Genomic DNA, 23,399 nt, shown 5'->3' with positions numbered 1-23,399 from the left:
TCATATGAAGTGTGCAGGGTGTTGACAAAGTGAAGCTGATTGGTGGTTCTATGCTTCTGTAAAATTTGATTCATTACAAATAGATTAAATGTTTAACACTGACAGTATTTCCCTCATGAATTGCATACTAAGTCAATGACAACATACTATGTGAATGTGCAGTAAGACCCCCAATTTATTTCATATTGGAAGACATTCATGTAATCTGGTGAGAATTGGCCCACCCAGTAGTAGACTGCAGACTTCTTCCAAATACATGTATTTCTCCTCACTGGAGAGAATGATTTGACAGCTGTAGAGTTTTTGAGACGACTGGAAACCATCTTCACAAGCCTTTAATTTGACGATTGCATCATTAAGTATAGAACAGAAAGACATCTGTACAATGGCGGAGGATGCCTGTAATGGCAGCTGATGGATTCAAGTGGGAAAAGTGAAGCAGCTGTATTTTCTGTTCAAACACTCAATACACTGCAGTGACACTGTTCTTTGTGTGCATGACTTAGTTTTAGAATTGAACCATATGTTGGTCATCTTACACATGATTGAGAAGTGTTGATAATTAATAATCAGCTTCAACATTAATAACTGTTGGTATTGGAAGACAAGATTTCTGTGATCAATTTAGGAGGAATTGAGTGAGTGTAAATGATTCACTAAATAAAATGGGTTAATAATGGATAACTGTGTATTCGATCCAGGGGTAAGTCAAGTCAATGTGTAAAAAAAGGTTAAAAAAAAATGAAGGTCACTCTTCACCTTCTGTCTCATAGACCAGTCTCACCAAACTTGAGATCCACAAATATACAAAATCATTTTTTCCCCACTTTTTCCATTTATTTATTACAATTATTCAATCTTATCCATCATTTTTCCATGTGTCAGCTACTCCTTTTTTCCATTTAAAACAAGTCCAGTATGTGACTATTCGCTCAAACCTGAATAGTCCTGAAGGTGGGGCTGGGTAAGGGATGGGGGTAGGTGGGGGTAGGGGGGGGGTGGATTTGAAAGTAAAGGACAGGTTTGTTGAAGGAAAAGAAAGGGGAGGGAGTGATATCCCCCCCCCCCCTCCCCCTCCAGGAGCCTCCCCCATGTGAGGAGTTTTTTTTTTTCATAAGCTATGTGAGATTTTTTTTTCTGCGTTGTTGCTTCTCTTCTTCTTGCAACCGTCAGGCCTTATCTCGTTATTTCCCCTCTATTCCACGTCCTCTGCGTCGTCTCCTTGGTCTCCGTCCATTAGCAAAGCGGCGTACTTACTGGCTGAGCTGAACTTCTGCAAAAACAAACCAATCAGGACTTGGATCAGTACGACAGCTTTGGATGCTTCAAAAAGCATGAAGGAAAAAGAGAGTTCAACTTTTTCAACAAGCCAGAAAAATCATAAGCAATCATCTTAGAATTTGATGAAGAGCAGTAGAGTAACTAATGAACTTCAGGCTCAAGTAGAACTACTTCAGGTTTTGGGGAGGATTGATTCAGGTGATATGTCTGACTAAACCTTGACAGTGACGGACTTACAGGGGTTGGGGTTTCTTCAAATTTCTTTGGCTCTGGGGGTGGTCTGGAGTCGCGGTCTCTTCTGATATCCTTTCTACAATTTGAAACAACACTGAGGTTGAAATTGATTTGCAAAGCTTGGTGAGGGAGACTTCATATCTTAACTGTTTATCCTTAAAAAAGACACAGCAGATAAGATTTACTTAAAAATAAAGTAGCACAAACCATGCTCAACTTCATTTTCTGAAAATTGAACATCTATAAGCTGCTTGGCACCAGGCAAACTTAATTAATTTACTTTTTTAAAAAGGCCCAAAATTCATCTTGGAAAACCTTTTGTTCCTCATGAAGAAGTCATCAGTTGTGAAACTGAGCAAAGGCCGTTCTTTACAGGTGCCGACTTAACTTGCTCCCTTTGGAGTAGCTAGCTCTGAATGGCTGACCTGTCTGCCTCCTTTCTTCGGTCTTTGTTGGGCCCCTCTCCTCGGCCCCGCCCTGCTCCAGGCCCTGCAGGCCCCCCTCTTGCCCGCGGGGGCCCCCGGTCCCGACGCACACCGTCAGCCTTGTTCTCATCTTAAAGAGGAAGCCAGACAGTAGAGTGAAGGGAGGTTTGTGGACTTTTAGACAGTGGACTAGACTCACAACACGCTGCAGCATCAAGGCCACTGGGTTGGATTCAAAGTATGTTAGTCACTGGTGGAGGGCCAAATGAGAGGTGGACCACACCTTACCTGAAAGTCCAGATTAATCATTTTCTGAAAATCTCAACCTTGCCTCAAATTGTCACCAAAGGTTTCAGATACACAGAGAGTTCTACTCTGACATAGTTAAATATATCTAAATGTTCCTCACTTTAAAGGGATACTTCAGTTTTCTTGAAGTGGGGTCGTATGAGTTACAGTACACTATTGCTCCTGTTAGCCACAATGAGTGCCGGTGAGCTCTTCCTCTTTTAATGAGAAAATTCCAGCAGGTAGGCTATTTCCTTTGCTGAAGGGGCCTCCTATTTAAGTTGAGAAAATATGGTCCAGGAACTCATCACGGTGCAAATGCATGAACCAGTAGAAAACATTGGAGCTCTTCAGTTTGCCGTCAGTCTTTGTTTTGGGACTATTTTCAGACGCACCTCGCAGACCGGTGTTCTTCCGCTGCATGAGCACGGATACACGCCGATCAGCTGTTTGGATCAACAAGCACGTAGCATTTTTAGCAAGAGGATCCCTCTATGAACCAGAGTTTACAGAGGAAGAATTCCAGATGCAGACCCAACGTACCAACGAAGAAGAAGAGAGGGGAGAAAGTTCTGTGCTAACGAGTGAGCAGGAGAGATCCCACGTTACCTGGTGGGGCCGGTGTGTAAACTGTGAGCCCATGCCGACGAACCCAGAGAGCTTCTGCTGTCAGGAGAGGGACTTAGTGACAACAATACTTCAGGACCTTTCTGAATCAGAGGATACCAGCGGCTCACATATGGCTCCAGTCTGCATCACTCATCATCCAGAGTTCCCTGCCTTACAGGAGGTTTGCTTGTTTTGAACAGCCGGGATAAAGACAGGTACGTCCCATCTTTTAAATGTGCAGAAAAGTGAGTTTAATTCACTCTAAAGACCGAGACCGCTACTTGATCCTGCTACGTGCTTGTTGATCCAAACAGCTGATCGGCGTGTATCCGTGCTCATGCAGCGGAAGAACACCGGTCTGTGAGGTGCGTCTGAAAATAGTCCCAAAACAAAGACTGATGGCAAACTGAAGAGCTCCAATGTTTTCTACTGGTTCATGCATTTGCACCGTGATGAGTTCCTGGAACATATTTTCTCAACTTTAGTGAAATTACATGAAATAGGAGGCCCCGTCTGCAGAGAATTGTAGCCTAGCTTACCTGCCGGTCCTCTGGGAATCTTCTCATTAAAAGGGAAGAGCTCACCGGCACTCATTGTGGCTAACAGGAGCAATAGTGTACTGTAACTCATATGACCCCACTTCAAAAAAAACACTGAAATATCCCTTTAATCTAAATTCTGGAGTCTAAAAACAAGTCCCTGGAATTTGTTTTTGTTGGGACACCGAGTAGTTCTCTGGAAGTGCAGACTAATGAGACATATTTTAGAGCTCCTCTAGTAAGAATACTCTCCACACAGGAAGATGAGCTCATCACCCGCTCCTATCATGTTCTGGCTCTGTTGATTTTTTTTTTTAACTTTAATGCAGCTGCAAAGAAGTGTGAAATGTAACAGCTGCTCTCACACCTCATCATTTAAGTGAGGAAGGAAGCACAGGAATTCCCCAATATGACGTGATAAAAATGTAGGATATGAACATGATTTCCTGCCTGGGTCATGAAGTTGTAATTCTAATGAACTTGAATGATATGAATTGGAAAAAAATGAACACTTTACACGTCAAACCTTTTGTTGACCAAGTAAGAGTTTGAAACTACGCCTAGCTTTACAATGTGGATGATCTTAAAGGTGACATATCATGCTTTTTTTCATCAACATATATTGGTCTAAGAGGTCCTCAAAACATGTCTTTAAACTTTATTGCTTATAAAAACACTTTGAAATCAGATTCTGGTCTGCCTGTAAACCCCTCTTTTTCAGCCCTGCTCAGAACAGGCTGTTTTCTGTGTCTGTGCCTTTAAATGAGAATGAGCTCTCTGACCACGCCCCCTCAGGAAGTGGATGTGCCCTCGGCTGTCCAGCACCTTGATCTAATGTTTACATGTTGGCTGCTCACAGACACCCTCTGAATCTGATCCAGAATCTGATCCTGACGGAGAGGCGCCTGCAGCAGGACCTTTCTGAACCATTGGTCACAGATTTTGTGTTTCTTGTTGTTTTATTTGTCAGTATGTCGACATGTGTCTTGGTACACAGCGACCAACATGTAGCTATGTGGCTATGCTAACTAGCGCTAGCACTTTTCCATGAAAACTAAAAATCATCCACTAGATCTTCAAATCTGCAGACGTGGGGAGTAAAACCGACCTCTGTGTTTATTAAGACAGCCTACAACTAGCATGCCTCCCTCCTAAGCTCCTTGTTAGCACACATGTGTGCAGGGAATGAAAAACGGAGGAGGGGTTGAGTTGTATTTTATACAGTCTATGGGCTGAACAAGCTCCGAGCTCTGACTTTCTGTTACAGACCGGATGGCGTTGTGACGTATGAAAAACACTGAAAACTGAAACGGCTGGTTTCAGCACACATTTACAGAAAGGTGGAGAAATCAGAACAGGGGCAGGATGGATTCTTTTCATTTTCAGGGGGTTTGTAGACAGGGACACATATTTCAGGTAGAGAACCATTAAAAAGTTGATTTTGCATGATATGTCACCTTTAAACAAGGAAACTTGATGTAAGTAAACTTCTGCCTTTTTCCAGCAGGAGAGTTCTGGTGTGTGCTTTTGTGGTGCTAAATAAATGTTTCCATGACAGTAATATCTGGACAACTCTCATTGGGTATCACACAGGCACCGTCCCAACACTTTTTCCTTTGAGTTCAATGATGTCACTGTTGCAGTGAAAACATCAGCACCTGTGCTGAAGCTGTACAACAAGTCTACAATTAACATCAACACTAACACTGTCAATTGAGGTCTTCAGTCCAATGTTCTTCTCCAAATGAGGTCTAGTGGAGGTTAGCACAGGTGAGTAGAGAATGGACAGTATCATTTTTGTTTACATAGTCTTCTATCTTTGATTTAGATGAGCCCTTTTAGAGTTGTGTGTAAAGCCAAACTGACCTAGTTTGAATGCAATAATATGTTACACATGGTTGGTTCATGCTTGAATTGATTTGAGTAAAATTGAAAAATTCTAATTGGTCTTACCTTTTCCAGATTCTCTTTCATCAGAACTTTAAGAGAGAAAGTAAAAAAGCCTGGGTAAGTATATCAAAGTCTTGCATGTTTTTCATTTGAATTCTTCATTTGAAAAGACATGATCATTCAATCATTACACTGATATACAAAATGTCTCACCTGAGTTTGGGAGGAGTTAAACCACTTGGGGAGACTGGGGAGACTGGAGGTCGTCCGTCACCGTCACTAGAGCCTGTGCTGGCAGCACTTCTCTTGGCCCAGACGTTTTCCTTAGGAGGAGGAGCAGGCATCACCTTCAGCGGCTCCTTAGAGGAGGGAGGTTGTGGAGAGGACCCTGGGGATGAGGGTTCACCTTCTCTACCACTAAAAACCTCATTCTCCCCAGAGTTCTCACTTTCTCGACACCTGGATCCTGAAGGGTGAAAAAAAGAGGAGACACTTGTTTCAAGGTGTTTTTACAAAACATGCTCTTTTTTCAGTTTTTGCTTTTTCAGATTTCCACCATTTTGAGTTTGTTTTTGTCAAAGATCCAAAGCTTGATCCGTGAGGCAACTGGACTGGTAAAAAGGCTTCTTCAGTTCTGACCAGACTGGTAGTGTCCGTGACGTCACCCATCTGTTCCTGAGAGTTGTTTTGAAGCCAATCGACGGCAGCAGCCATATTGGAAATGCTGAACTCAACCAGGCAGAGTGTGACGTAAAGGGGCGGAGTTTGAGCCTCCTAGCCAACAGCTATGTGTTCCTGACCGGGAGCCAAGTCAATCAAGCCGTTTTTTGAACCAGGCTGTAAACATGTTTATTAATGCTGCAAAGATTGTCTTTTTCCCATTCATGTCTACGTGGTTTCCTGTGTTTCTGCAGCCAGCCTCAAGTGGATTCTGGATGTATTGCAGTTTATAACACTTCTGCATGGACTTCATGGTTTGAGACTGGAGGTTGCCGCTTGGTCCTGAACAAACTGGGGAAGAGCTAGAAAATATAAGCCACTAACAGTCATGGGTGTGTCCAGGAGTCACAAAGGGTCCTAAGTGGGGTCGTTAGTCTAGTTTCTGTTAGTCATTCTGTACCTCCTTATACCGTGGGTGTGAAACTAGACTAACGACCCCACTTAGGACCCTTTGTGACTCCTGGACACACCACAGACTGTATAAAATATGGACGTAGTATCAATGACGTCACCCATCTGTTTCTGAGAGCTGTTTTGAAGCAAATTGACGGCGGCAGCCATATTGGAAATGCTGAACTCAACCAGGCAGAGTGTGACATAAAGGGGTGGAGTTTGAGCCTCCTAGCCAACAGCTATGTGTTCCTGACCGGGAGTCAAGTCAATCAAGCCGTTTTTTGAACCAGGCTGTAAACATGTTTATTAATGCTGCAAAGATCGTCTTTTTCCAATTCATGTCTATGTGGTTTCTTGTGTTTCTGCAGCCAGCCTCAAGTGGACTCTCAATGTATTGCAGTTTATAACACTTCTGCATGGACTTCATGGTTTGAGACCGGAGGTTGCCGCTTGGTCAGAACTGAAGAAGCCTTTCAGAGGAGAGGTGAAACGTCTTCAAGAATTTTCTACCAGTCCAGTTGCCTTTACAGATCAAGCTTTGGATTACCATGACCTGGAGGACTGATAACCTTCACAGACATCTTGTCAAAGATATTTTTTGAACATTTGTTTCAGTAGGAATAGGAGTCTAGTTTTAAAAAGGTTTGGATAATTGAAGTGTTAGTGTCCTGTGGTTGGGACAGCTTTGATATGAATGATGAAAGGTCATACGAAGAAAAAAAAACTGTTCTATGTTAAAAATAAAAAATCAACTGAACACAGAAGTCTTATCTTTCCTCTTCAACTTTCAAAAGAACAGCGAGACACTGCAAAACAAGCTGGGCAGATAAAGAATTTAAAGATATCTCACCTCTTCCAGAAGTGCTTCCTGGCTGTGAAGACTCACTTCCTGTGCGGGATCGCTCAGTATGAGTTTCCTCATTGCGCCAGCTTGGATCCCTGAAAACATCAGAGAAGGCTTAGACAGGTATGCAAACTCCAGAGGGACTTGAGCGAAGTCAGAATTCTGAGAGTGAGTGTCAGTGTTGCTGCAGGGCTACACAGAGTTAAAGGGAAACAACTACATTGTCTTTAGCAGCACACATGGTCACAGTGGTTTACTTAGGCATTTGATTTATTGCGAGCTATGAAAAATATTCTGCAGCCATCTTAAAAATTGGTGCCTAATCACTAAATATGAACTATGCTTTATAAAAGGCAAAGTAACCATGTCACAATCTGGTTAAATACTCTGTAATGAGCATTCATGTCAAACTCTGACCTGTCTCTCATCCTTCTTTCAGGTCCTCGGCCTCCTTTTTCCTCGTCTAACTGCCTCTGCAGCCTCTCCTCTTCTTTCTTCAGCCTCTCCTCCACCTCCCTCTCTCTGGCTGCTGTGTCAACTGGTTTGGCGGCACCAAAGATAGATGAGGCCCTGCTGCCACCGCCGCCACCACCACCACCTCCTCCTCCTCCGCCACCGCCACTGCCTCCGCCTCCTCCGCTGCCACCTCCACCGCCACCACCAGAGGGTGGAGTTGGAGCCGGGGATGTACCGCCTCCAGGAACTTCATCCTCCTTGGGCACGCTTCGGGGTTTGAGGACCAACTTGGGTCTCTGTTGAGGAGCTGGAAGGATATCATGAGGAGGGATATAAATATATGTATGTTTCCACAAATACAAATAAGTTCCTTCACTGATTCTGAGAGAAGTGTGAAAATTCTTTGGCTGTTATATTATTCTGTACTAAAGCTGAAGTCATGTGTGTGTGTTGAATTCTCACCTCTATCCTCACGCCTGTCGTCCCGTCTCTCGTACCGTTCTTCACGTTCGCCGTAACGATCCCGGTCCCCATAGCGATCACTGCTACCTCGACTGTCATCGTAATCACGGCGGAAGCCACTGCCAAAGGAACGACGACCTCCATCGCCACCACTGCTGCCGCCGCCGCCACCACCACGAGAGCCATAACCTAGAAGGAGCACAGGAGGAGAGCGAAGGAGAGAAAAGGGGGGGAAGAGATGAAGGTTAAAGCGTTACAAGTACTTATAATAGAATTCTGATCAGGAAGCCAACCGCATATGTGTTGCTAGCATCTGAAGAGTGTTTTCGTCAATGATGACATTATTTCGTTGACGCCCCTTTTTTTCATGACGATAATGAGGCGGTGACGAGCTAAACGTGGCTCTTTGATGACGAAAGCATGACGAGACGTGCGTGAGTTTTTGTGGACGAGAGTGGACGAAAATGTTAGTGAGTGGTAGGGGTGACCCCAAATAGTTGAATATTGGACGATTCGTTCTAACCATAGACTGTAAAAAATATGGACGTAGTATCCGTGACGTCACCCATCTGTTCCTGAGAGCTGTTTTGAAGCAAATCGACGGCGGCAGCCATATTGGTAATGCGGAACTCAACTAGGCAGAGTGTGACGTAGTGTGAGTCTCTTAGCCAATGGCTGTGTGTTCCCGACCGGGAGTCACGTCAGTCATGTCCTTATTTGGGCAAAACTCATAATCTTAATATCTTCTTAACCGTCACGTTAGAAAAAAATTCACCCCCCGTACAGTGTGTGCCATTAGAGAGATTAGCGTTGTAGGGCCAAGCTGTTTTTTGAACCAGGCTGTAAACATGTTTATTAATGCTGCAAAGATCGTCTTTTTCCCATTCATATCTATGTGGTTTCCGGTGTTTCTGCAGCCAGCCTCAAGAGGATTTTCGATGTATTGCAGTTTATAGCACTTCCGCATTGGCTTCATCGTTTGAGACCGGAGGTTGCCGCTTGGTTCTAACGAATATTTGCATATGAAACGTGGATCATTCCATTCAAACTATGGGGGTGCTCAATGTCGAATTTTACATTATTTTCCTGTTTCCCGTAAAAATAGTGTCTCATATATCCTATTTTAATATAAATATAAACTTATTTAATGTGATTCTGAGAACAGCTCTTGAAGTGTTAAATCTCCCCTGGTAATCAAAGGTGACATCACGCTTTTTTCATATTGCATTCAAATGTAACAGCTGCTCTCACACCTCATCGTTTAAGTGAGGAAGCGAGCACAGGAATTCCCCAATATGACGTGATAAAAATGTAGGATATGAACATGATTTCCTGCCCGTGTCATGAAGTTGTAATTCTAATGAACTTGAATGATATGAATTGGAAGAAAATGAACACTTTACACGTCAAACCTTTTGTTGACCAAGTAAGAGTTTGAAACTACGCCTAGCTTTACAATGTGGATGATGTTAAAGGTGACATATTATGCTCTTTTTCATCAATATATATTGGTCTAAGAGGTCCCCAAAACATGTCTATAAAGTTTATGCTCAAAAAAAAACCTTTGAAATCAGATTTTGGTCTGCCTGAAAAACCCTATTCTTCAGCCCTGCTCAGAACAGGCTGTTTTCTCTCTGACCACGCCCCTCAGGAAGTGGATGTGGACTCGGCTGATGTAGCTATGTGGCTATGCTAACTAGCGCTAGCACTTATCCATGATAAATAAAAATCATCCACTATATCTTCAAATCTGCAGACGTGGGGAGTAAAACTGACCTTTGTGTTTATTAAGACAGCCTACAACTAGCATGCCTCCCTCCTAAGCTCCTTGTTAGCACACATGTGTGCAGGGAATGAAAAACGGAGAAGTTGAGTTGTATTTTATACAGTCTATGGGCTGAACAGGGTCCGAGCTCTGACTCCGTGACAGACCGGATATTGTTGTTACGTAACAAAAACATGGAAGTCTGAAACGGCTGGTTTCACACACATTTACAGAAAGGTGGAGAAATCAGAACAGGGACAGAATGGATTCTTTTCATTCTCGGGGGGTTTGTAGACAGGGACACATATTTCAGGTAGAGAACCATTAAAAAGTCCATTTTGCATGATATGTCACCTTTAAAAAAATAAAAAACAAACTATCACATATAGAAATCACTAAAATGTGAGTAAACTAATAAGCATTTTCATCCAAAAGACCAAAACTCAGATAGCTCCCAAAAACAACACTGCATCTGAATCCCATCACAGGATCCAAGCAGGCACAAAGACGCACCTCTGTCGTAGTCTCTGCGGTCCCTGTCGTCATAGCGATCTCGGAAGCGGTCTCTCCCTCCATCATAGCGGTCATTGTCCCGTCTTGGCCCATCTCTGTATCGATCTGACTCATAACGGTCCCGGGACCCTGCAGGAATTATTAATGAAAGAGATGATGATTAAGGAATATGTTTTCTTCCAGCTGTTGGTCTGACTCAGATGAAACTGTGCACAAAAGAGATCCAATCAATCATTTTCTCCCTTTACTTTAGTGTCCAGGGGAGATTAGTACTTACTCTCTCCAAAGGCATCGTCTCTCCTGGGGGGGGGATCTTCAGCCTCTCCAGTGGGTCTGGCCCTCCAGTCTGAGTCTGTTTTGTCAGGACCCATATCACTCATCCGTCCACCACGGTCTCTGCCCATAGACCCACCGTCCCTCTCTGCCATGGGATGAAAAATAGAGATGCAAGGTTATTTTAGAGTCAAAATTTACTGAGAAGCTTTGCAAATGCAGCAGTGTTAATTTTGGCGATTTAGTCTTAGTCACATTTTAGTCTTTTCAGCCCTTTATAGTTCAGTTAATGGAAACTCAAAACATGTTAGTCTTTGATTTTGCAGAAACATCTTCTCTCTTTAAATAATTCATGTAGTGGATCAGATATCGGTATCAGGGTTATACCAAGTGTTCAAACCATCAACTATTGTGTAATATCTGAAGTTAAATAATTCAGCCTGGCCCTGCTAAAATGTCAAAAGAAAACATTCTTGATGTGACCACTGTGACTGTGTTTTGATTCTCCTGATTCACAGAAAAATGCCATGAAAGGACTGTATTGCACATTTACGACGGTCCTTGAATGCACCTCGCAGCGACAGAGGCAGTCAGTCAGTCAGTTCACGGCACTCTGAAATGCATCTGCATATTTGATGACTATGAGTTGATCCAAACTTGCTAAATGTGTCTGATGTTTCACCAAACTGGATTAAATCAAGCTGTAGACGTGGAGCTTTTTTTTATCGGTGATGCACTTTAGCTTGTCAGGTGAGGTCAGCAAAGTACCTTTATCATTAGACTGGTCTGCAATGTCCACACGGATCCTTCGGTTTCCAAGGTTCTGTTTGAAAGATCACATAAAGGGGACACATTAGTGATTCCACTATAAGAATTTTTGAGCCCTTGTGATTCAATTGATTCAGTTCCAGGCACTGAACTTAAAATGCAAAGCTATACAACCAAACTCTTGAAGTATTCTCACCTCCTCATTAAGACTGAGGGCCCTCAAGAGGGAATCCACATCATCAAATTCAGCATAACCGAAGCCCTTCAGCCTCTCCGGGTTGGTGGGCTCTCGGGGCAAACGCACAGCACTGATCTAGAGACAAAGACAAAATAACATATGAAACAGAGGATTCTCCAATCTGGGCCCAACACGGTTTGGTTTCTGGAACGATAACAGGAGAACAGGAGAACAATGATGGTTAGGCAATAGGGAAGCTCTGAAACAATAGGTTGTTTTTTTGGATGAACAAAGCGGCACAGCAGTGTTCATAACCGATTTCTGTCACAACCTGAGATGGAAAAGGGTTCAGGTCAGAACTGTGACCGGCACTACTACCTCATGTCCAACATAACTTGTTACTTGAAGATATGTGAGACTCTTCTAATCTTAAGATATATGAAGGCGCTTTAAAGGTGACATATTCTGCTCTTTTTCATCAACATATATTGGTCTAAGAGGTCCCCAAAACATGTCTTTAAAGTTTATGCTCAAAAATTCTTTGAAATCAGATTTTGGTCTGCCTGTAAACCCCTCTTTTTCAGCCCTGCTCAGAACAGGCTGTTTTCTGTGTCTGTGCCTTTAAATGAGAATGAGCTCTCTGACCACGCCCCCTCAGGAAGTGGATGTGGCCTCGGCTGTCCAGCACGTTGATCTAATGTTTACATGTTGGCTGCTCACAGACCCGCGTTACTTCAACCCTCTGAATCTGATCCAGAATCTGATCCTGACTGAGAGGCGCCTGCAGCAGGACCTTTCTGAACCATTGGTCACAGATTTAGTGTTTCTTGTTGTTTTATTTGTCAGCATGTCGACGTGTGTCTTGGTACACAGCTACCAACATGTAGCTATGTGGCTATGCTAACTAGCACTAGCACTTTTCCATGACAAATAAAAATCATCCACTAGATCTTCAAATCTGCAGACGTGGGGAGTAAAACCGACCTTTGTGTTTATTAAGACAGCCTACAACTAGCATGCCTCCCTCCTAAGCTCCTTGTTAGCACACATGTGTGCAGGGAATGAAAAACGGAGGAGGGGTTGAGTTGTATTTTATACAGTCTATGGGCTGAACAAGCTCCGAGCTCTGACTTCCTGTTACAGACCGGATGGTGTTGTGACGTATGAAAAACACTGAAAGCTGAAGCGGCTGGTTTCACACACATTTACAGAAAGGTGGAGAAATCAGAACAGGGGCAGAATGGATTTTTTTCATTCTCGGGGGGTTTGTAGACAGGGACACATATTTCAGGTAGAGAACCATTAAAAAGTCCATTTTGCATGATATGTCACCTTTAAAAGGAGGGATGTACCACAAAGGTATGCATGTGTTACTGATTAGTTAGAAGGTGTTGAATGAGTTCATTGGGAGGATTCTAAAAAGAGATTTTGGATATGCTTTGTTACAAGACTTAGTTTCCCTCAACCTTTGTGGCTTTTTAAAGAAAACTGACGTATTAACTTGAAATTCAGCGAAAACACTGACAGCAAGTAGATCCTCTGGTTTGCTCGTTTAGTAATGCTGAGGAAACTCAACTCTTTTGGTGTCAGCAAAAATATATTATGTTCCTTTCATCCTTTTAATGACTCGTTTGTTGGCCATAGACACCAAACTGGCTACGTTTGCAGCGGTGTTTTTACTATTTTTGTTCCTGTGTGTGTCCGGAGATCCTGCGTGTATTTACATACGAGATCAGCTGTTAGCAACCCATAGCATGTTGATGCTAAACGATGCTAGGCCCGATGTTCCCTGTGAGCTGAGGAGAAGGAGGCAAGGACGACGTGCTGGTACTGAGGTGCAAGCTCAAAAAGAAGACATCGACCTGTCCTTATGGGGAATGTAAGATCTATCTATGATAAGGTGGACAAGCTAACCCAGCACCAGAGTAGCATCATGCTAACAGAGCTAACACCGGACATGAACGCCACATTGGAAGGATTTCACCTGCTGTGGGCGGACAGGATACAGGAGAGCAAGACTGAGCTAACTGGGGAAGAAGGCCAGCTCAGTCCTGGACCCTGTGGAGGTGGTGGCTGACAGGAGAATTATGGACAAGCTGTCGTCTTTGATGGACATTTCTTTTCTATATACATTCTTGTTAAATTCTTGTTCTGTACACCTTCTTGTTTGCTGCTGTAACTCCATTAATTTCCCCATTGTGGGACAAATAAAGGAGTATCTTATCTTATCAGAGTTCTATTTAAAGTCTTCTAACGTATTCCTTTATATGCTGGTTTGGCTGTCTCTCTGTGAAAGACAAGAAGTGTCTGAATGACATCATCAGGCTGTGCTCCAAGGTCACTGGAGTCCAGTTTAAGGACCTCTGCTCCCTTTGGACAGTGCGGGTGGTTCCAGAAAGCGAACCGAATTTTGACCCAACCAGGACACATACTTGGCAGTGAATTCTCAATCATGCCCTCAGGTCAGCGGTATTATGTTCCAGTGTGGAAAACAAACCGCTATGCTAATTATCTTATTCCTTCTGCATAAGGAAGCTAAATGCACCAAAGGCAGAATAAATCAAGAGCTACCTAGCATCCCGCTCTGCTGTACGGTCACTGGTTGTGGTAGTTGCTGATGTCACGACGTGTTCTTTATTTCCTTACTGTATATTCTGTACTATGGACAGGTTGACTGTAAAACTGATTCTGAATCTGAATAGTATGGAGTACTACTTCAATGCCTCCCTGAATATGACAAAAGGGTTCAGAAACACGAGGACACTAGTTACACATCTACAGATAAAATCAAGAGACAGACGTAGCTCTGTAGACTCCAGCAGTGAATCGTTGTAAAGACAGGGTCAGCAAGGACCAAGGACCTCAGAAAAAAAGGCCTAAAAATACAAATGTGATTCATTATTGATGATAGTGACTAGCCTGACGAGATGGAAGGAGTTAAGTCTTTACAGCTCTTGTAAAATGAGGGAGTTGCAGAGTTTGTTGTGACTTGCAAACCACTTTACATTATCTTTAGCCTCAAAAAAATGCCTTGAGTTACATATCCCATGGTTCATGTAACTCAAGGTGTGTGAGTCAGGTGTTTGCTCCACTTACTCCCAAGCCGCGAAAGAAGTCTTTGATTGAGTCCTCAGTGACATCATAGGGCAGGTTGCCCAAGAAGGCCGTGTACGGCGGGCTCCGGGGCAGTCGGGATCGGTCAATACTGGGTTCACGGGCTGCGCGAGGCGCTGTGGGAAGGCAGGCCCGGTCAATGGGTGGTGCCCGGTAGCTATCCTCCTCTGTGTGCCATGAAGTTGAGACTGGAGGGATAAAAAGAGAAGAAAGTTAATAAAAACTGAAAACTTCCTTCAGTTACTTCACAACAACTCGTCATGTAATGCCTGAAACAAAGCTCGTACAATTTATAGTGTTCTCAACAGATAGAAAATATTTCACAACCATGAATTCTAATGGAAACTATACAGGTTTTGGCAGACAAGTGGGGTCGTATGAGTTACAGTACACTATTGCTCCTGTTAGCCACAATGAGTGCCGGTGAGCTCTTCCCCTTTAGGGAGAAAATTCCCAGAAGACCGGCAGGTAAGCTAGGCTACAATTCTCTGCAGACGGGGCCTCCTATTTCATGTAATTTCACTAAAGTTGAGAAAATATGGTCCAGGAACTCATCACGGTGCAAATGCATGAACCAGTTGAAAAAATTGGCGCTCTTCAGTTTGCTGTCAGTCTTTGTTTTGGGACTATTTTCAGACGCACCTCGCAGACCGGTGTTCTTCCGCTGCATGAGCACGGATACACACCGATCAGCTGTTTGGATCAACAAGCACATAGCATTTTTAGCAGTAAACACTTTTAGGAACAAAAACTACAAACTGCAGAAATGAGTGATTCTGACAGCGACCATGACATGCCGTTTACTGTGGACACAAGAGGATCCCTCTATGAACCAGAGTTTACAGAGGAAGAACTCCAGATGCAGACCCAACGTACCAACGAAGAAGAAGAGAGGGGAGAAAGTTCTGTGCTAACGAGTGAGCAGGAGAGATCCCACGTTACCTGGTGGTGCCGGTGTGTAAACTGTGAGCCCATGCCAACGAACCCAGAGAGCTTCTGCTGTCAGGAGAGGGACTTAGTGACAACAGTACTTCAGGACCTCTCTACCCGTGGGGACAGAGCTTTCTCAGTGGCGGCCCCAAAGCTGTGGAACAGCCTACCTTTCCAGGTTAGAGCTGCACAGTCTGTGGATCACTTTAAAACACTCCTGAAAACCCATCTTTGCTCCTTGGCATTCAGTCCCAGCTAAACAAGAATCCTTGGCTTTTCCCTTCTTTACTCTTTTATTTCCTAAATTGAGCTCTTACTATTCTTTTATTGTTTTTATTTATTGTTATATTGTGAATGATTATACTGTATTTGAATATCTGTACAGCACTTTGGTCAACTGAGGTTGTTTTAAATGTGCTCTATAAATAAAGCTTGACTTGACTTGAGAGGAGACCAGCGGCTCACATACGGCTCCAGTCTGCATCACTCATCATCCAGAGTTCCCTGCCTTACAGGAGGTTTGCTTGTTTGAACAGCCGGGATAAAGACAGGTACGTCCCATCTTTTAAATGTGCAGAAAAGTGAGTTTAATTCACTCTAAAGACCGAGACCGCTACTTGATCCTGCTACGTGCTTGTTGATCCAAACAGCTGATCGGCGTGTATCCGTGCTCATGCAGCGGAAGAACACCAATCTGCGAGGTGCGTCTGAAAATAGTCCCAAAACAAAGACTGACGGCAAACTGAAGAGCTTCAATTTGTTCTACTGGTTCATGCATTTGCACCGTGATGAGTTCATGGACCATATTTTCTCAACTTTAGTGAAATTACATGAAATAGGAGGCCCCGTCTGCAGAGAATTGTAGCCTAGCTTACCTGCCGGTCCTCTGGGAATCTTCTCATTAAAGGGGAAGAGCTCACCGTCACTCATTGTGGCTAACAGGAGCAATAGTGTTGGGTTATTGTCTCTTTGTTTTGTTTCTGTCTTGTTTTGGTGCTTTGTCTTTTTCGTCTTTTATCTTCTTCATCTTGTACTGATTGATGTGTGTTGTTTTTTATCTCTCTGGTTTCTGTTTTTTTGTTGTTGTTGTTGTTGTTGATGTCCACTTTGAAAATTACCAAAATATATATACAAAAAAGATGTGATAACAAACAATCAGATGCTTTCTTTTTTTAAACCACCTGAAAAAATTGTGCAGTGTGAAGTTACAGCTAACACATGGAGCTCATAGATCTCTAATATCATTAGTAAACCTGAAGGAGAACTTGTTTCACGCTGCATATAGCGTATAGAGGTTAAACCTGCTGTTTCTAAATCTTACACGGGGTAAAGAATGAGGCCACAAATGTTTATGGTTCGACCAGTGTGAGAGCACTTTCATTTCTCCTCACTCGCCTAAAAGACTCAGTCATCGACATGTCAGGAAAATGATAAAAAACATCAAATATAAATTTGACAAACTTTAGACACATAAGAAGCTGTCTTTCAGTGGATGCAGCCAAGACTTTTATGCATGCTGTGATCCTTTCCCACATGTCATACTGTATCACATGCTGGGGTCAGACTGTGGAGACGGTCATTAAACCCCTTCACTCTCTGTAGAAACAAACCTTAAAAATACTGGACCCAAAAAAACACTGCAATATCATCACTGTAGGATACTGGAGAGACTTCATCTTTTGAGCTTTGAGAATTTTAAATTGTTTTCAAATTTGTGTCTCTTGTGTATAAGATTTTAAATGCCTTGGCCCCGCCTCCACTGCATCAGTTTATCAACTTCCACTCAGTGGACTCCATTAAATCCACAAGGATATCTTTGTTTAGAAACTGCAATGTACCCTTTTGCTGTACCGCCTTTGGGCAGTCAGCTTTTTCTGTGAAAGCCACAACTCAGTGGAACACCTTACAGGAGGATATTACTTTAACTCTGCATGTCCCATTAAAGTTACTAACCATAGACCTTTCTGGAGTCCCTGAGCTCCCTTTTCTCGTGCTCCTGCTGTGGAGGAGGATCTGGACTCCAGCTGATACGGACGTGCTGGACTCCAGCGGCAACAGCTTCTACTACTCGTCTCATCACTATCACCTCTCTCTCTTACTCCCCTCTATCTGTCTTTCCAGACCCAACTCAGTCGAGGCATGATGGCTGTCTAATGAGTCTGGTTCTGCTGGAGGTTTCTGCCTGTTAAAGGAAGTTTTTCCTCTCCACTGTAACTAGCTAAATACTGCGATGTGCAATGCTCATGATGGATTAAGGTGGGGTCAGACTGAGTCTTACCCTGTCTTGAGGTTGGGTCTCTGTTCATAATTTGACATAGAGTGGTCTAGACCTCCTATGTTTGTAAAAGCGTCTTGAGATAATGTTTGTTGTGATTTGGCGCTATACAAATAAAGATTGATTGATTGAATCTCTCAGCAGCTTCAAAACCAAACTGAAAAGTCTGCTAAAGGACACTCAACACTGCAACCACTGATTTAATACTTTTAATTTGGTATACAGAATTGTGTGTGTGTGTGTGTGTGTGTGTGTGTGTGTGTGTGTGTGTGTGTGTGTGTGTGTGTGTGTGTGAGTGTTTTAACAATGTGATGTTTTAATTGTGACCTTCCAATGGACTGTAGATGTAAATTAGCTTTAAGCTAACTCTGGTACAATGCATCAAATGGTGACATTTATGTTAAATATTGTACATGGTCCCTTTACAAATAAATCAAATTTAAAAAAACAAAACTGTATTGATTAAAATCAACCGTATTGATTTGACTACTGTTACACAAAAATTCTGCAAAGGACTGTCTGTGAGTATATCAGGGTGTGCTCACCATCTCCATCCAGGTCATCAGTCTCATCAGCCCAGCTGGTGGACTTGGACGGGTAGCTTGGGGGGGCATTGCCGCCGCCGCCACCGCCGCCGCCACCGCCGCCGCCGCCACCTCCACCGCCGCCACCACCACCACTGTCCTCTGCCAGGAAGTCAGTGAGAGTGAGGGTCTTCCCCTTCTTATTCTTCTTCTTAGCTAGATGGGAGGTGAACAACAGAGGAGTGGACAGTTAGACACAAAAAGAGAGACACGTTGGATCATGTTCATCATGATCAAGGAAGTCTCTTGATCTATTATCCACCTTGAATGGAGTAATATCCACTAGGGATGGGAACTTACAGTAAAAAACACAAAACTTAAAAAGGGAGCATATCTCCAGTTACCATGTTGGTTATCATCAGGCTATTCTAGACTGCCTGTTATCTGTCTTTGCTGTTTTCTCCTTGTTCTTTAAGTGCATGTGGTTAAAGCATCAAACTAGTATTTCTATGGTATGCAAGTTTAACGCCGCATATCTTGCACTGCACATTAACTTCATCGTTTTTGCAAAGTACATCCAGACATTAATTTTTAGCTGACATGTTGCAGGTGGTTCTGTATTTGTTGTGCTTTCCCTTTCAGTGGAATAATCAGTTTTTTGTGATTGTTGCGGCCCCAAAAAGTTTGATTTTGCGACAGCTTTTTGAAAAAATTGCGGTGAAAGTTGCGCTTTTTCACCCCAATAACATCTCAGGGGCAAGTAAATACACTAAATTACAGTTGTTTTTAGAAAACATTCTTGATGTGGCCACTGTGACTGTATTTTCATTCTCCTGATTCCCAGAAAAATGCCATGAAAGGACTGTGTTTCACATTTACGACGGTCCCTGAATGCACCTCGAATGCATCTGCATCTTTGGTGACGAGGAGTTGATCCAAACTTACTAAATGTGTCTGATGTTTCACCAAACTGGATCAAATCAAGCTGTAGACGCCGAGCTTTTTACGGTAATGGCGGCAAAAACATCAAACATCAAATATTAAACAGACGTTGTGTCGGTTGTGTCTTTGTCACTAACGCACACCAGGGGGGTAAAAATCCTCAATGAAGATGAGACAGATGCATGGAGGTGAGGAGAGCTGGTTCATAAAGCACACCTGCTGCAGGTAGAGACCAAGCGAACACTGAGCCCCTCAGATAAGAACTCTAGTATCTACACCACGTGCACAATTATTAGGCACGTGAGTATTTTGGTGAATATGTTAAAAACTATGTTAACAGTCGTTTTCAAATTTGTCAAGAAGTCAGATGGTGAATATATTTCTTCAACTGTGTGGTTAAAACGATGCTTTTCAAATTATGTTGGCTGTATTTTTAAATAAACAACCACTTAAAATGGTGTGTGGAGTACCTCAGGGATCCATTCTGGGGCCTCTGCTATTCAACATCTACATGCTCCCCTTAGGTCAGATAAGAAACAACAAAATAAAATACCACAGCTATGCAGATGACACACACATTTACATCACCATATCACCAGGGGATTATAGTCCCATACAAACACTGAGTAAATGCATTGAACAAATCAATGACTGGACGAGACAGAACTTTCTTCAGTTAAACAAAGAAAAAACTGAAATGATTGTTTTTGGAGGAGGAAAGGTTAAAGGTTACTGCTCAGCTCCAATCTGCACAGATGAAATGTTCAAACCAAGCCAGAAACCTTGGTGTAGTCTTAGACTCAGACCTTAATTTCAGCAGCCACATGAAGACCATTACAAAGTCAGCCTACTATCACCTTCAGAATATATCAAGGATTAAAGGACTTATGTCTCAGCAGGATGCAGAAAAACTCCTCCATGCATTTATCTTTAGCAGACTAGACTACTGTAACGGGGTCTTTACAGGACTCCCTAAAAAGTCCATCAGACGCCTGCAGCTCATACAGAATGCTGCTGCTCGAGGACCAATAAAGTAGACCACATCACTCCAGTTCTTAGATCTCTACACTGGCTTCCTGTCTGTCAGAGAATTGCTTTAAAATCCTGCTGATGGTTTATAAAGACCTGAATGGTTTAGGCTGATCTGCTACTCTATAAACCACCTCAACCTCTGAGGTCATCAGGTACTGGTCTGCTTTCAGTCCCTAGAGTCAGAAGGAAACATGGTGAAGCAGCGTTTAGTCATTATGCACCACATATCTGGAACACACTCCCTGAAAGCTGCAGGTCTGCTCCAACTCTCACCTCTTTAAAATCAAAGATTAAGACTATTGCCTTCCTATCTTAGCTCATTTTAACTCACTTTAAATTAAAATTTTAATGTAATTTTCAATATATTTCTAATTTTCCTTTTCTGTTTTATCATATTTGTCATTTTAATGATGTTCTTTTATGCTTGTCTGAATGTCTCCAATGCTTTTAATGTTTTAATGTAAAGCACATTGAGTGAAGCTGCCTTTCCTTTCCTTTCCATAAAGAGTAAAAATACAGTCATTAAAGCTGCTACACACCAGCAGGTTGTATTTTCAAAGAATATTTCTGAGTGCACGCGTCCCTGCTTGTGTGACAGCTGCCACTCAGCAGACAAACACTACAACAGTTTCAGTTGTTGAGATGTTGTCAAGTTAAGTCAGATAAGGGGACAGCACTGTGCGAGTGATAACAAACAAAAAAAACACAGCAACTAATTTTCCTATTGGAGAAAGCAAAGACACAGGGAGTGGCTGGCCTGGACCAACAGTCACAGTGCAGCAGGTCAGACAGGGTTTGGTGCATTTCTTGTCTAAACCACTGGGCTGCATGTTTGCTACGTTTCTGAGGAATGCACCTTGAAGACTTTGAATCAATGGGTCATGCACCTTCCTCTTAAATGTCTGATTAAATAGCAAAACAGCAGATCAGATCGTGGATTCACCTCATAGATCAGGTCTGGTTTGTTTTGGTCTGCAGCAGAAAAAAAATAAAAAAGAAGAGAGAGAGGGGCAACAAAAGCAGGCTGGGGAGCTTTATTGTGAAAAGCCCAACTGTCAGGACATTCTTTTGCACACATCGTTACAAAAAACCTGCACACACACACACACACACTCTTCTACAGGGTCACACCATGTTCTCAGGGGATAATGCAAAGTCACTGTTTACATTTAACAGGACGTGTGAACCAGTTAGCTTCTGAAAGCTACACAAAAACCAGTATGCAGAAGAAAAAAAAAAGGCATTGGTGTCGACCTGCACCCCCCCCAATCCAGGACTTGTACTGGTCCTGGGCCAGGAAACGGGCAGGTAGCATCACCGCTGACTCCTCACACCCTGGACACAAATTCTTCAAACCTGCCATAAGAACAGTTTCTTCCCCCAGGTTGTCACTCTGATGAACACTAAGCCATAACAGTGTCATACCTATTGGATCAGTACTCTCTGTAAATATACAATGCAACAATTCTCCAAGCAGAACTCCATATTTCTATTTATTTTATTATCTAACTATAATTTTTATAATGTGAAAACCACCTCTGCTACTCACCACTGCACTTCTATCATACTATTTTAGCCTGTACATATTAGTCATGCCTATTTGTTGTTCTTTTGTATTTATAGCTGAGGTTATTGTTATATTTATATTTTTATTTGTGTGTCTTATTCTTATGCCTTGTACAAAGAGAGCACAGTTTTCCAAAGTCAAATTCCTTGTGTTCAAGCATACCTAGCCAATAAAGCTGATTCTGATTCTGGTATACAGGCTGGTCAATGTGCTCTGCAGCAATGTGACATTAAGCTACAGGCTAATGTTAACTTTCTGCAGCTGATAAAGCAACATGGCAGAACAGCTGTGAGGACAACCAGCGTCTATCTTACACTTAAGATTGTTTATTCCCAATGTAGGAAGGCCGCTTTTCTTTTTATGCCTTTGCGGGTTTAGCAAAGGACTGCTGACGGGAGTGGGGGGGGTAGGTGGGGGGGTGGAAGTCTCGCTGCTTAGCTGGCTAGCTTTTAGGGCCTAGTGCGCGTCGCAGTGCCAGGATCCAAGTGCGCCATCATCGGAGCGAGACTTGGACCGCGCGGATGGGACACCGCAAAGTTATGAAGCTGCCAGGGGGGAATGTTTTAAAAAAGGGAAGCCACCAAACAGGCCCAAGCTGCCCCGTTTCATCAAACACCCGATACCAGGGCAGCAAGCCTGCACACGTGGGGAGACTCCTCGGGCTGCCCGGACTCCTCGGCCCAACCCCTCCTCCACGAAACGCGCTTGCGCTCGATGCTACACTGAGCTCTGAGCGCCACGGCGAGCCCCGCTCCGGGTCTGCAATGTGCCAGTTCTGCACGCACTTTCAAACACATCATAGCACGTGCCGTTCAAGCTAGTTCATATGTCGTGGGTAGGTCGGATACTTCAATAAGAACACAGCAGAACCCCCCCCTCTCTCTCTAAAAAGCAATTGTTCTCCACATTTTAAGATTGATGAAGTCGTAGCTTCGTTCATTCGCCTCCCTCCAGCAGTTACGTCTTTGCCGGGGCCAAAACAACCGACAGAGCAACGTGCACACGCAGGACAACGACGCGAATCATAAGCACGAGGCTTTAACAATCATCAACAGTTATGTTTTTGGTTTTATATCGAGTTATATCTCCCTTTAATCCCCCCAAACCCACCAAGATCGTTCACCCTCATAAACCTCACCTGACGCCGCCATGTTGGAGAGCGAGTTCGTCGTAGTTCCCGGATGAAGGCGTCAGAGGTTTATTATCGGGAGCGCGCATCGCCGTTCACGAGCATGATGTCTCCTCCCATGTTTGCGCGCTCACACTCATCTGATCTGCTGAGCAGGAGCACATACAGGCATGGCCAAAAGTTTTGAGAATGACACAACTATTACATTTTCACAAAGTCTGCTGTTTCAGTTTTTATAATGGCAATTT

General features: G+C 43.2%; 1 protein-coding gene across 3 annotated transcripts; it reads right to left on the bottom strand.

Annotated features, from left to right (window-relative positions):
* Nucleotides 1-300: 300 nt before the first annotated feature.
* On the bottom strand, nucleotides 301-23,287 carry eif4ba (eukaryotic translation initiation factor 4Ba). 3 transcript variants are annotated; one of them, XM_034682726.1, is made up of 15 exons: nucleotides 23,161-23,287; nucleotides 18,503-18,697; nucleotides 14,735-14,940; nucleotides 11,657-11,773; nucleotides 11,461-11,515; nucleotides 10,697-10,840; nucleotides 10,420-10,548; nucleotides 8,142-8,330; nucleotides 7,641-7,986; nucleotides 7,230-7,318; nucleotides 5,480-5,732; nucleotides 5,330-5,355; nucleotides 1,941-2,070; nucleotides 1,519-1,591; nucleotides 853-1,273 (listed from the first exon to the last, which is right to left on the bottom strand). In XM_034682726.1, exons 1-15 carry the CDS (start codon nucleotides 23,171-23,173, stop codon nucleotides 1,196-1,198), a joined length of 2,043 nt encoding a protein of 680 aa, XP_034538617.1. In that variant the 5' UTR covers nucleotides 23,174-23,287; the 3' UTR covers nucleotides 853-1,195. The 3 variants fall into 3 exon arrangements, with proteins under 3 accessions (XP_034538624.1, XP_034538633.1, XP_034538617.1); XM_034682733.1 differs by lacking the exon at nucleotides 1,941-2,070 and having other exon boundaries at nucleotides 301-1,273; nucleotides 23,161-23,173; XM_034682742.1 differs by lacking the exons at nucleotides 1,519-1,591; nucleotides 1,941-2,070 and having other exon boundaries at nucleotides 301-1,273; nucleotides 23,161-23,185.
* Nucleotides 23,288-23,399: the final 112 nt, after the last annotated feature.

Source organism: Notolabrus celidotus, chromosome 1, assembly GCF_009762535.1.
Source record: "Notolabrus celidotus isolate fNotCel1 chromosome 1, fNotCel1.pri, whole genome shotgun sequence".
Taxonomy (NCBI): domain Eukaryota; kingdom Metazoa; phylum Chordata; class Actinopteri; order Labriformes; family Labridae; genus Notolabrus; species Notolabrus celidotus.
This window is presented reverse-complemented; position numbering and strand designations above follow the sequence as displayed.

What these genes read in the sequence shown, in the direction of transcription:
- eif4ba (XM_034682726.1), bottom strand. An exon ending in TGATGACCTGGATGGAGATG is followed by an intron (nt 14,941 to 18,502) that starts GTGAGCACACCC and finishes TTATCCCTCCAG; the next exon opens with TCTCAACTTCATGGCACACA. An exon ending in TTGAAGAAACCCCAACCCCT is followed by an intron (nt 1,274 to 1,518) that starts GTAAGTCCGTCA and finishes TTGTTTTTGCAG; the next exon opens with AAGTTCAGCTCAGCCAGTAA.